The sequence below is a fragment of the Passer montanus genome, unplaced genomic scaffold (genome assembly GCF_014805655.1).
Source record: "Passer montanus isolate IOZ18808 unplaced genomic scaffold, ASM1480565v1 scaffold3, whole genome shotgun sequence".
Classification (NCBI taxonomy): domain Eukaryota; kingdom Metazoa; phylum Chordata; class Aves; order Passeriformes; family Passeridae; genus Passer; species Passer montanus.
In genome coordinates this window covers 16,603,678-16,616,806 of record NW_024367707.1, presented here as the reverse complement: position 1 = coordinate 16,616,806, position 13,129 = coordinate 16,603,678, and the positions used below count along the sequence as shown (strand labels likewise).

The following is a 13,129-nucleotide window of genomic DNA, read 5'->3' as shown; positions in this document are numbered from 1 at the left end:
AAGTATCAAATCCTGACTGTGACAGTAGCCTACAGTGACTGAGCCAGCTCAGCACGCTCTTGCAGGTGAGAGCAGAGGATGTGATCTGACAAAATGGTTTAAAAGGGAAGTAGATGAAAAGTAGATTAAAACCTTTTTTGAGGACATAGGAATATATGACAAAGTTAGGACTGAGGAATATGGGATGAAAAGTTAGGACGTTAGGCATGGGATTTTAAACAGAAGCTAGATGGGAGTACTAAGATCGACCTGTCATGCTGAGGAGAAACATGGATGAAATAAAGAGGTGTGAAAGAAGAGAATATACCAGGTAAGTTATTGCCTTTTGCACCATAAGTTATCAAGAGCTCTAAGGGCAAAGTACTACATCAAAGCAAAAACTCTGGGCCCTCTGTAGCACAGATGCAGCATCCCAAGACAGCTAATTCTAGGTCTTGTGACGAGAAGTGGAATGTTCTAAAATAATCCTAGAATTAGAAAAACCACAGAGCTTGTTAAAAATGCCCATGCGCGTTTTATTAATAAAAACTAACAGTGCCAAGGTTAAACAAGTCAAACAATTATAGTCTCTTTATATTTCATAAAATATTACAGAAAAGTTTATTTGTGTTTCAATAAAAAGACTACTGTCTTAGAATAGGCAGCTGACAGTATTTGTGCAGTTAATTGTTTGTGAATAAATTTAAAAAGACTACCACCTGCCCTGAAATTCCTTTTATAAAAATGAACTATTAAAAATGATTGACAAATTTTGAGTTAAAAAACTTAAAACATTCTCTATATTTAATTTCAACTTTATAATAGATTACAGGAAGATGCTTATGAAACAAATACAAACATTTGTTTCAGTACATGTCTTTATATGATAGACTTATAAGTATGTAAACAACTATATAATAAAAAGTTTCCAAAGACTGCCTGTAAGAAATCAGGCAAATTTTACCATAAGCAATAAATCATTCCAAACCTTCAAGACATTTTATATAGCTGCACCAACTGGCAGTAAACATTTGCCAAAAACTTTGTAATTCATATGTCCCAACATACAGTGAAAAGTATATAAACTTGATGGAATCATAATGTTAGATATAATTTAAGGGAAAATAAGTTCACAACAACATTCCTGGAATTTAACATGTAAAAAAGTAGGACGTATCTTTCTTGTTTGGTTCTTTGGACACTGCATGATTAACAAAAAACACTACTACATTAGCTCACTATCCCTCAAAAAGTGGCATAATCAAAATACACTCCAAATAAATTGCCATTCAGTGTATTCATTTTCCACAGAAGGATAGTATTTTATTTCTCAATGATGTGTCTACATTTTCTTTAGCAAACTTTGAAAGAACATTTGGGGCAAAATTCTTTTTCCTTCAAGTAAAAAAGAAATCCCAAACAAAAAACAACCAACAAACCAAAAACCCCTAAAACAAGAGTAAATAAAGGCTCTGCATTAACACACTGGTATCAAAAACACACATCCACACCACATTTAAAAATATCCTACATAAAACAATCCTTGTTTGCTTATCAGAGGTGCAATTTCTAAACTCAGAACTGCTTACCAATACTCTCCTTGGGGGATGGGGCAAAGTAATTTGAGACACTTCTCCCTAGAACAATTTATTCCTGAAGCCTGCTGAATTTTAACAAAAAAATAGTCTACAAGCAAAGGGCATCAGTCGTCATCATCATTTTCATTAAAATCATCGTCATCATCATCGTCATCCCCAACATATGAAACTGGTGTTTCAACTCTGGAGCCACTATACTGAGATCCATTGGAACTTGTAGCCAACATCCCATCTCCACCATTGGAAAAGTCACTGAAAAAAAAAAAAAAGCCAGTTGGCATTGCTTCATGATTTCTCCCATATCTATTTCATTCCTTTAATGAATCTGCCACAGCCACTTTATAAACTATCTTTAGTGTATATCTAAGCTGTCTCCAAAAAGATGAAACAGTCTCAAGTAATTTTGAAATTAGGTTCTTATTAGGTTTCTTCCTTTAGTTTTTAATATAAAGATTAAACTTTCTCACAGGCACTTTGTAAATATGTTTTTCTAAAGTACATTTAGTGTTAAGGCTGCAAAGCTATGCTCTTTAGTATTTTTGTGTAGCACTGAACACTTGCAAGTGAATCATATCTTTCAGAGTCACTAATCTTGATTCAAAGACCTGGAAAACTGAGGAATTAATAGCTTTTCCTTAACTCCTTGACACTACATAGCAAACTATCATCTACTGTATTTTTAATTTGAAACTTTTTCCTCTCATTTTGCAGTATTTTGTTTTAATAGAGCCAGAAAATTCCTGCCTCCATTATTAACTGCTACTTTGCAAATCTATTTAATTGTTGACTTTCTAAATAGTTTAGTAAACTATTAAACTTAGCCACAAATTCATGACAAAATAGTTTCTTTTTAAATTCACAAAAATATCTCCCTTGTAAATATCAAAGGTACAAAAGTATCTCCCTTGAAGGACATTCATCATTTAAAAATTGCTTTCAAAAATATGTTTGCCAGTAATTTTTAAAATGCTGATCCAGCTAATGCACACACACAATCATGCATGCTTGTTGTTGTATGGAGCCAATTCAATGGTCTATCATCACACAGAATTAAACTGCCAGGGTGCACCCTATAAGCTCACAGGAAAAACATATCCAGTGAGACACGTTCAAGCATTTCTGTTGTTCTGCACACTTATTCAGCAGCAAGCTACTAAGATATCTGTCTAGCTGTAGTCAGATGACCTACAACAGGTCTGCCATAATTATCTGCAAAGGCAGTTTCAAAAGCAAAGAAAACAAAATAGAGATTATTGTTCTGCTTTTGTAAACTTTGAAAGTACAAACCCAAAATCTGGATTTCATAACCCAAGTATCCTAGTAAGTAAGGCAAAGAAACTGGAATGAAGGTATTGGTAGCAGCACCTTCAGACTTCTGCAAACTTTCTTTAGAGACCTTGTTAAATAAATGTACAGCCTTCATTTGCCTTGGCAGCACAACTTGTATTGCCATGAATGTTCATTGCTATTGTCATGAATATTCATATATCCTATAATTAAATATAAGTTGTCGCTGCCTTTTTGCAAACTCCTAAGAAATGGAAATGGTAGAAGTTCTTGTACTCTCACCAAGATAATGAACCCCAGTCAGCCTCTGGCTCTCTATTGGCCTCTGGCTAACAGTGGCTATTCAAATTTCAGTCTTAAAAACACATGGTGCTTTTTTTCACTACCCCATGCTCATTACCACAGAAGGAAACTTACTGAAAACAGAGATTTTAGGTACTGTTCAGCACCTCTAAAGATACTTTGGCAGAATTCTCACTCAAGCCTGAGTTCCCTTGCACAAAACATGCAGAACTTAATTCAAGCATTTGTTACAAATGTCAAGCGTTTCAATGATCATAGAATCAATTAGGTCAGAAAAGATCTCAGACATCACAGAATCCAACTGCTGAACATTTTACAACCTTGTGGGGCTCACAGAAGGGCATATTTTTGATTAATACAGTAATAAGAAAGTAGTGAGTAACAAAGCTGAATACTAGTTACCAGCTTCTGTGATTGCTGTTCAAAACCCGAAGATCAAAATCTTTTTAAAGTTAGACACTAATGAACAAGGAGTAATCTTTCCAACACTCTATCATTAGAGAAGTATCTGTTTTCTTGTCACAAACTCTAAACTAGAAAAAAACCCCAAACAAAAAACACATTCAAGAATAATACCACTCTAACACCTTTCCACTACACAGGAAAGGATTTCCTTAATGACACCGCCAAGAACCACCATAGAAGTGATATCTGAGAATAAACTTAAAACACATATCCATAGCACATTTAATCAAAACAGAACTTGTTTCATGAAGCATTTAATATCCAGTTGTCTTTGATGACCACAGATTTTAAAAACTAATTGAAAATCTCATCTCACCTGGCTGAAAATCTTGTGCCGTTTGACGCAGAACCCGATGAAGATGTGACATATACACTGCTGATTGATCCCTGAGCCATTTCTGTAAAGCAAACAACATGCTTTTCAGCAATCCTCCCAAACACACCCATCTAATTCAGTGGAAATGCTCAATCTTTTAATGTCCAGAAAAGGAGTCTTGCAGCCCAAACAACAAAACATATTTATGTACTATATCCAAAACAGCATAATTTTAAAAAAGGCTAGTGCAAGCAACAATAAAATTACAAAATCCATTAAAAAAACACATTTGTTTTGAAGTGAGCAAGACAGATGACTTCAGTATTTATGATATGCTTGGACTTACTACCTTTCGCCTTTGCAAGTGAATCAAGCATAAATACTGTTCTCTTAAAAGAATTACACACTGCAAAGATCTGCTTGTGTGGCTTGATGCAAAATGTTGTGCAAAGAGTAACACTCCACTCTTTATGAATCACTATGTCATTTGCTCCCGAAGACACACTAAAAAGCAGACAAATTTGAGAACTTGACAGAAATCTTTACCATAAACCAGTGGAAATTAACTATCTAAGATATTTTCATGTTTTTTCTTAAGAGTCCTGTATTAAGGAGGAAAAAAATCAACTCTTTTGGAGTAACTAACCTGTCACATATGGTTCCAGAGCTCTTACAGTCCTATATTAAGGAGGAAAAAAATCAACTGTTTTTGGAGTAACTAACCTGTCACATATGGTTCCAGAGCTTTAGGAACCAAACTCCTTGCAATTTTTAGGTCTTCTGCTGAACAGCTTCCAGATTCTAGCCCACAAGCCATTCCCATTCGTTTTAGTACTTCTATATCATCATGAATTTCAAAAGTATTGTCAAAATTAAATAGATATTCAAACCTGGAAAGGAAAAAATGTCTCAATTAACTTCAGTAACTTTAACTACCTTTCAATTTTCAGGAATTTGCAGCATTTCAAAATCTTTACACACAGTGTTAAGTGTGTTAGTGACACATCACATTAAGCAATCAAATTTTTCAAGATTTATATATTTGCTCATGACTGCTTACATTGAGTTTTTATTTAGCTGATGAAAAATACAGCTTTTTGAACCAAAAGTGGAGAACAGCAGTCCTGAAAGTGAAATCCATTTTCAATTCCACTGGCTGCATTTCATGGTGTTAAAGACAAAGGAAAAGACTGCTTGGCTAAGTATGACATAAAATGTCAACAGAGATACCTAGTATCTCTACATAGCAAGTCTTAAATAAGTTATGAAATGTGAATCAACTAGTCTATTTATTCAAAGAGTAAATAAAACAGCTGTCTGAAGTGCATGTTCTCAATATACAAAAGACACAAGTAAATTAAATTTGTATTTAATCTTTACCAAATCTACATGAACATTTATAAGAACTCAAAGCTCTACCAAAGGCCAAATGGAAAACTTTGTTAGCTTACTTGTCGTTTGAAATACTGCAGTCGATCACTGTCTTCTTGCTGGTGTTCACAATGATAAAAGGCAAATGGATGACAGAATTGGAAGGGGGAGGTCGGTTTGCCTGCTGTTCTGCGTGACGGTTTCGCTGGACGAGGTTCTTAAAGGCAATTTGCTAGGAAAAGCAACAGCAATATCAAAGCATGAATGAAGCTTTTAGAATCACGTTAACAAAATTCCTAAGGATTCCAGCAATGGTTGCAGAAAAGGACAGAGTGTTTACCATATTCCTGCATGTTAAGATGCAGGAAGAGTCACCGATCACAGTATTAAAAAAGGCAATGCAGTAAAACTTTACTGAGAAAAACAAAAAAACACATTCTACTAACTATACCAGCACAGCTCTTTGGACAGATCCCTGGCAGAATGGAGAGAGAACAATGACTGGTAAAATTAATTTTCCCATAGCATCCTATCTCCTCTCCATTTACTCTTCCCTACTAGCTGCTGTACTCCAAAAAATGTTAATAGTGAAATTAATTTTATGCAAAAAATGTAATGTTTTGGATTTGAATATCTGATGTTAGGTTTCTGAATTACCCATTTAAGATTAGTGACTTTAATACCAAAATTGCTTTTTACAATGGAATGTTCCTATTTTAAAAACTAGCAATTTGAATAATTAAAAAACATAGAAACTCAAGTTATAAATCATACAGTAAACTACTGAACAAAGAAAAATATTTTTCTGGTCACAAAATCAAATTAAATAAACAAGAATTAAGATCAAAATCCAAAGTCAACACAGAGACTGATAAAAATCAGGCAGCTGTCCCACAGCTGTCTGTACTTTCTGCATCACTGAGATTCTTCTTCCTACTGTGTAGGCAACACAGCTACCCAGGAATACATTTCTTGGACCAGCAGCACAGTGACTTGGGAAATAGACTTGCTTCCCCAAGTGTAGTAAGGGAAACCTAGGAAGGAGTTGCAGCCACTGTTTCACAGTGGTCCAGCCACTCACACACCAGAGGCAGCGAGTCTCCAGGGAGGCACAATGCAGAGCATTATGACAGACAACTTGTACAGTCACATAATTTTATCTATGGATGCTGACACAGAAGAAACTTCTAGATACCTGTATCTAGTTCAGTTCCTGAACTGAACTGGAAAATTCAAAGGGTATGGTATGAAATACTTCTCCTATCAACATAAACCCTGTATAAACATACTTGAAACTCCAAATAAATTCATCATAACTGTTGGAAAGTTGATGGCATCCCCAATAGCAATGGCCAACAGCATGGTCCCAGCTAAACTACAGTGTTAAATAAAGCTGCATACACCTTCTCCTGAAATTCACCTCTAGTCTTCCTAGAAGTTCCCATCCCTCAGACTGGGATAAAACAAGAAGAATACAGATATGTTACCTTGCCCTATAGACAAGAGTACCTTGACTGTACCTGTAGAATGAGTTCTTGTAGCTGAGACTGTTTTTGCTTTATTCTTTCAATTCTTCTCTGTTTCTCCACCTTAAGACAGACAAAAAGGACTGATCAGTTTGTTGGTTTTAAGTAACATTTTACGCCAACATTTTCTCCCTTTAAAATCATTTCAATAGCAGAGAACTGGAGGTAGGAAATATAGCAATCAATCATTAAGATTCTACATATAATTTAGAGACTTAACTATCAAGATACATCAGTACTACCTATGGCAACTAACAAAAAGCAGAATTAGAATCCCGGGGAATAAAATACAACAACCTATGAAGAAAATAAAAACATCTTTGCAAACAGAAGTTTGCAAAGGGCTACTAGAATTCTCTCAAAGAGGCAAACATAGACAAGAATAATCTACTTGACATAGAGTTTATTGATATTGGAGGTATTGGAAAGATCCATCAAAGATGGTTAAAGACATGAAGCTGCTATGGAGTGCAAGGTTAAGACCTCACAGTATTTAATATGCACTAAATAATAACAAAATAGGTAAGAGACAAAAAGCTAGGAAACACACAGCTTTCTTAGTGGAAGAAGCTCCCCAGCAGATTCCCACGGGGATTAAAGTGACAGACTGCTACTCTAACAACAGATAATCTGATTAAGGTGACAAGGTGACAGAATCTGCTGGCAATGCTGGGTTACCTGGCATAGCAAAAAGAGAGTTTGACAGCCAAAAATCCAAATTATTAGGCAAGAAACAGAGTACCAAACAGGAATTATCACTACATTACTCTATGAAGCAGAATGTTTACATCTTGAATTCTGTAGGTCTGATGGTTCTATTTCAAGACAAGCATGCGAAAGAGCAATCAGGATCATCAGTGATACAGAATAGACTTTACACAAGAGAATAATGAATAAATTAGAACTGTACTGAAAGGAGAAGGAAATAATGGGAGAGAACATCAGAGAACCCAATACAACAATGAACAGGATGGAGAAAGTGAATAAGGAATGACTAGGTCATCAACATTCCCAATTAAAAAAAATATTCAGCAGATATCAACATATCAAGACGTTCAAAACCAAACAAAAGGTATTTCATAAGAAGCTTCTCATACACCTGAAACTCACTGCCACAAAATTAATTAAAAAATTAAACTCACTGCCACAAAATTAAATGAAAAATCAATTATCAGTATCAAATAAAAATTAGAATTATCTCTTTGTAGATAAGGCTCCCAAACACTTTTGTTCCACTTTCCCCCTAACTTTGGCACTCTCTCACCGATTTTGTCCTGCTGAAGGAATTTACACTTATAAAGAATAAATACAACATCTCATTCCATTCAGATGAAGTGAATTTACTTCAGTAAATCTCAGTAACTTTATTATTCTGCAAATCTCAGGACAGTAAAAAAAAAATCCTGTCAGAACTTACGAATCTCTTTCAGTATAAAGCATTTCACTTCCTCCCCGTGACATGCAATAAGAAAGTCTGACATACTCACTTAAGAGAATTGTCTCAAAAAGGTAAGACCTGCAGCAATGGAGATGCCTGCATGCACTGACCTACATGCAACATCTATCATCACAGATCTACTGTCTGTTTGTGGAGGAAACAAATCTTCCCAACTCCTGAGTACCACAACTGCAATGTTGGAAATACACATAAATTTTTTACTACCTTCCACTCAGAACGTGTACTTTTAAAAGCTGTATTTTTGACATAAAAGAATTAAACAAAGACACATTTGAACAATCTGTAAGTTGAAGAGTGTGTTCAGTATATGAAAAATAAAATAAAAAGAGGCAAAGAGGACCATACTATTCTATGTAGGTATCTCAGAAGATTATAGGCACATATTGTAACAGAACATACTAAAGCTGTAAACATTTACTCGAACACAAAGCCATTGTGAAGTTGCAAATGCATATACCTCCAAATTCTGACATTCCTGAGCCGAGTTAGTAGGTAGACCAATCCATTTGATTTCCTTTTTCTCCTTAGAGATAATGTTCATGGCCATAAGGACATTTAAGGCATCATAGACACGTCGTCTAATATTCTTCTGGTCATAAGCCTGCTGTAGACATAGTGCATTAATCAAAAATATACCTGTGTCAAAAATATTTGAAAATAAACATATTACAGCAAATGGGTAAACTCAGTTAACATCTGAACTGTTTCATTTAGCAGTAGGAAAAACAGAAAAATCTCAAGAGAAATTTCTCTTCCCCCATTCAGTTCACATGTAATTCACTTCCCATATACTTACTGATTCATTTGGTGAAATGTGATTATCAGTGGTAGTGAATTCTGCAACCAACTCGTCTGCCACCTCATTGTATGAGGTGGTTCCTTTTCTTTGTACCTTCTCACAAACCTTCATAGAGAAATGACGTAAACCCTTGCCATTCTTCTCGCCTTTTTTGTTCCGCTTCCTAAATATATGTATAATATATATTTTAAGAATATTTAAACTTTGGAATATTTGATGTCTCTTTTTCAAATTTCAAACAGGCATATTGCTGTCAAAAACCCAAGCCTTCCCTTTTCTTCTGCTTCTTATCCCTTACCAACCTTCTCTCCTACATTTTACAATATTTATAAACAATTCTAGTATCTTGATGCTGAAACAAAATATAAATTTATTCTTTGGCCAACTTTTCTAGCTTCAGTAGAATCACAAAATCATAGAATAGTTTGGGTTGCAAGCCATCTTTAAAGGTCTTCTAGTCCAACCCCCCTGCACTGAGCCAGGGTATCTTCAACTCAATGAGGTTGCCCAAAACTCTATCCAACCTGGCCTGAAATTTTTCTAGTAGCAGACAAACAAATTAACAACAGGGATATTACTTGAAGGAGTCAATAAAGAAAACCTTCCAAACTTCAAGAAGAGATAAGGGGATCAATACTAAAACATGAAAACTGAATCAGAGGAGAGAACTTTTTTGTCCTTTTTTAAAATTTTTATTTTTAAGTAGCACAGAGATTGAGTGTTTTCTATGCAATGTGATACTGATACTGACTGAACAGACAAAGTCTGGTATTGGTTGAACTCATGAAACATTACACTATTACTATATCACAGATTTGAAGTTATACAGTATATGAAATTGCTATTAGAACTTCAAAGTTACAAGATACAAGCAGTATAACAAAGTTTTCTGCTTTGCAAAGTTTTTATATATAAATTTCCTTGTAACTAGAGGAAAAATACAAGTATCAACAAAACTAGTTTCCTCAAGGGGAAGTCTCAATTCTTACATCTCATTTCAATGTGTAATTATAAAGTAGAAATCTACTTATATGTAACAGGCCACCGAAAATAAACTTAGTCTTAAAGCAACTACGTTTAACAAGATGCCCTTAAAAACAAGCTTGCATGAAAAAACCACACCAAAAGAATGCGTTCCTTGTATTTAATATTTTTCCCCAAAAAGGACTACATTCTTGTTTCAAATGACACTCTGGGATACCCTTGTTCAATCAGAAATACACCGTATTCTGAAAATACACCAGCATAAGAGAAATCATAGAATCAAGTCACACAAATTCCCATGGCCTTTTAGAACCTGAATTCTCTAATTATTAGTAATGTCAGAACATCTACTAGAGCTTACAGAAAATACTCTGCATTCTTTTACAAGCAATGAAGAGGTACTCCTGGTGTGACTACTCCCTGTTTTAGTACAACAGACTTCAGTGGTGAAGTGCTCTTGATGAAAAGGAAAATACTTTGGCACACTGCTAGCCTGAGGAGAACATACACTATGACCACACTTAAAAGAAAACTTCCAACATTTTATTAATCCTTTCTAGCTTTCATTTTGCTCACCCAGCAGACCAAGGTGAAGAATCTCCAGTCTGGTTCTGTGATGCAAAATGTGTGTTAGGTGTATGGGGACTTCCCACCAGGATAGTATTTTGTGCTGAAGGTCTCTGAGGTGTACCGATAACCTACAGTGAAGATAAAATCATTTGGAAAATGGTAAGAATTCCAAGACATTTATAAGTGACACAACTGAAATGATGCATTATCCAAACACAAGTATTTTACATACTTCTCTTAGATGCATCTAATTGATACAAACTTGCATAAAAAACTTCTGAATACAGTTAATATAGTTAGAGCACACCCTAAGATACGAGCATTTATATTTTAACCTCCTTAAATCAGGTTTTCATACTTGCTGGATTTCTTAACACTGTTCAACACTTAGACAATATCAAAACACACACAAAGTCTCTCCTTCCAAGGAAAATGGGGGGAAAAAAGGAGGGAAAAAACCCCCCTACCCTACCAAATTATGCATAAGGAGGCTCCAGTAATTACTGTTAAAATACGAATGTAAGAAAATCTGAAAATCAGTAAAACCACAGAGAAAATGCAGAGCTTTTGCAAGAACCCTCTCTCCTGGTGTCAGCCTCTATCACTAGAGTCAAAACTACTGTGCTAGAGGTGAGAAAGAATAAGGGTAAACTTTCCTCATCACTGCAGTGAGTGACATCAAATCAGGCAAATCCATTCCACTGCAAACACGTTAAGAGCACACACTTGGCTAAGCACAATCTTCCAGCCTCCATGTGAACTGTCCTGAAGATGTGGTAATTTGACCATAAATAATAATACCTACAACATTAGCACATAGAACCATGCCCTCTGAAACTAGCTAAACAAAACACCCACTTTTGCAGGTGAAGTTTTTTATTTCTGAATTGTTTACAATGTAACTGTCTAGAAAATATGGATTATGGGGGAAAAAATAAACCATATAGATTACTCTTCTGTACAAAGATATGCCTACTTTTCTGGGGTATATTTATCTCCCAGTGGAAACAGCTGGTTGTATCCCTGACTTCAGGTAAATTAAAAAGAGCCTCAAGCAAACCTGAACCCATCACCACCCACAAGCTTGACTTATATTCCTGCAGCTACATTCTGTCTGAGCAAAAGTTAATTTTTCTTCCTCAGGCCAGCTTCAACAGTTTAGTCTCAACAAGAGTAAAATACAAAAACTGAAAATTAAATGTTTCATGTGTGAAAGTTACATTGATGGTGCCAAAGGTAGTCTAGTGACAGTAGGATATCCATGATTTCAGCTGTCTGGAAAGACAAACAGCTGTGTTTTTTTCCCAAATGTTCTCTTTATATTATGCCACCACTCTGACCAGTTAATGTATAAATTTGTTATATCACAGAATCACAAGGTTGGAAGAGACCTTCAAGATCATCAAATCCAATCCACACCCTAAACACCTTAACTAAACCAGGGCACCAAGTGCCATATCCAGTCTTTTTCTTAACACATCCAGGGATGGTGACTCCACCACCTCCCCAGGCAGGCCATTCCAACATTTTATCACTCTTCCTGTAAAAAACTTCTTCCTAATATCCAACCTATATTTCCCCTGACGCAGCTTGAGACTGTGTCTCATATCCACTTCTGACAGCTAGAATATCTTTAGTACTCCCTTCCAGGAGTAATGTACCACACTGAAATGTTTCTGTCTCTTATGAAAAGCCAAATAATCTCCTCTACTGCTTTTCATAAACAAAACTTAGGATTGTAGGATATGGCATGAGGGTGGGGAATGCTGGCACAGGACATGTGAACCTGCTCACTTTATCCCCATGAAAAAAAGTACTATCAGTTCTGATACCAACTGGTCTGGCTCACAAAATGTCTCCAAAGAGAGTGAAAACCACTCATGTGCTATTCAAGTAAACAGATTATATGGAGAACTGAAGAAAGCTGTAAGCTGGTTTCTATTCCCTAGGATGAATTGGCAGAAGACTGCAAGAAATGATTTAACATCTTGCTTGCAGAGAGTCCCACTCTCTAATTCCCTGCCTTACAATTCCATGAGCAGCCCCACCACTGTACCTCTAGAATTTGTATCACTCTGAAAGATGTAAGCCAAATGAGAACAGGGGCAGGGGGTGGGGAGGAGAGGAATTACAGCTGGAGAAAAGACACACTGGCAACAGCAAACCCCGAACCTCTACTACACTCAGGAGAGTCCTGAAATAGGAAGAAATGAACTGTGCACAAATTCACAGGTTCATTTCTAGAGGGGGACAGAGAAGCCTGATTAACACCTACTCTACATTCAAAATCTACTCCACTGCTTTCATACAAAGAAGAACCTCAAATATAAATAATAAGACACTCTAGTTCAGATATAAATAATACAAATAATAAATAAAAGACACTCTAGTTCAGATATCTATGTTACAGTTGCTTTCTAGAAGATTGAGACCAATTCTACTCAAATACTCGAATTCTAATTTTGATTACTG

General features: G+C 35.6%; 1 protein-coding gene across 7 annotated transcripts in view; it reads right to left on the bottom strand.

The window, feature by feature from the left end:
* Window positions 1-491: 491 nt before the first annotated feature.
* Window positions 492-13,129, bottom strand: part of TFDP1 (transcription factor Dp-1) — a 37,932-nt gene continuing 25,294 nt past the window's right edge. For 6 of the 7 annotated variants that reach the window (XM_039714340.1, XM_039714339.1, XM_039714337.1 and 3 more), the window contains exons 5-12: window positions 10,664-10,785; window positions 9,101-9,266; window positions 8,762-8,908; window positions 6,840-6,908; window positions 5,400-5,551; window positions 4,672-4,838; window positions 3,949-4,030; window positions 492-1,829 (exon numbers count right to left, since the gene is read on the bottom strand). In XM_039714340.1, the coding sequence (XP_039570274.1) occupies window positions 1,682-1,829; window positions 3,949-4,030; window positions 4,672-4,838; window positions 5,400-5,551; window positions 6,840-6,908; window positions 8,762-8,908; window positions 9,101-9,266; window positions 10,664-10,785 (1,053 nt within the window). In that variant the 3' untranslated portion in view covers window positions 492-1,681. The remainder of the gene's footprint in view (window positions 1,830-3,948; window positions 4,031-4,671; window positions 4,839-5,399; window positions 5,552-6,839; window positions 6,909-8,761; window positions 8,909-9,100; window positions 9,267-10,663; window positions 10,786-13,129) is intronic. The other variant, XM_039714342.1, reaches the window with a different exon arrangement.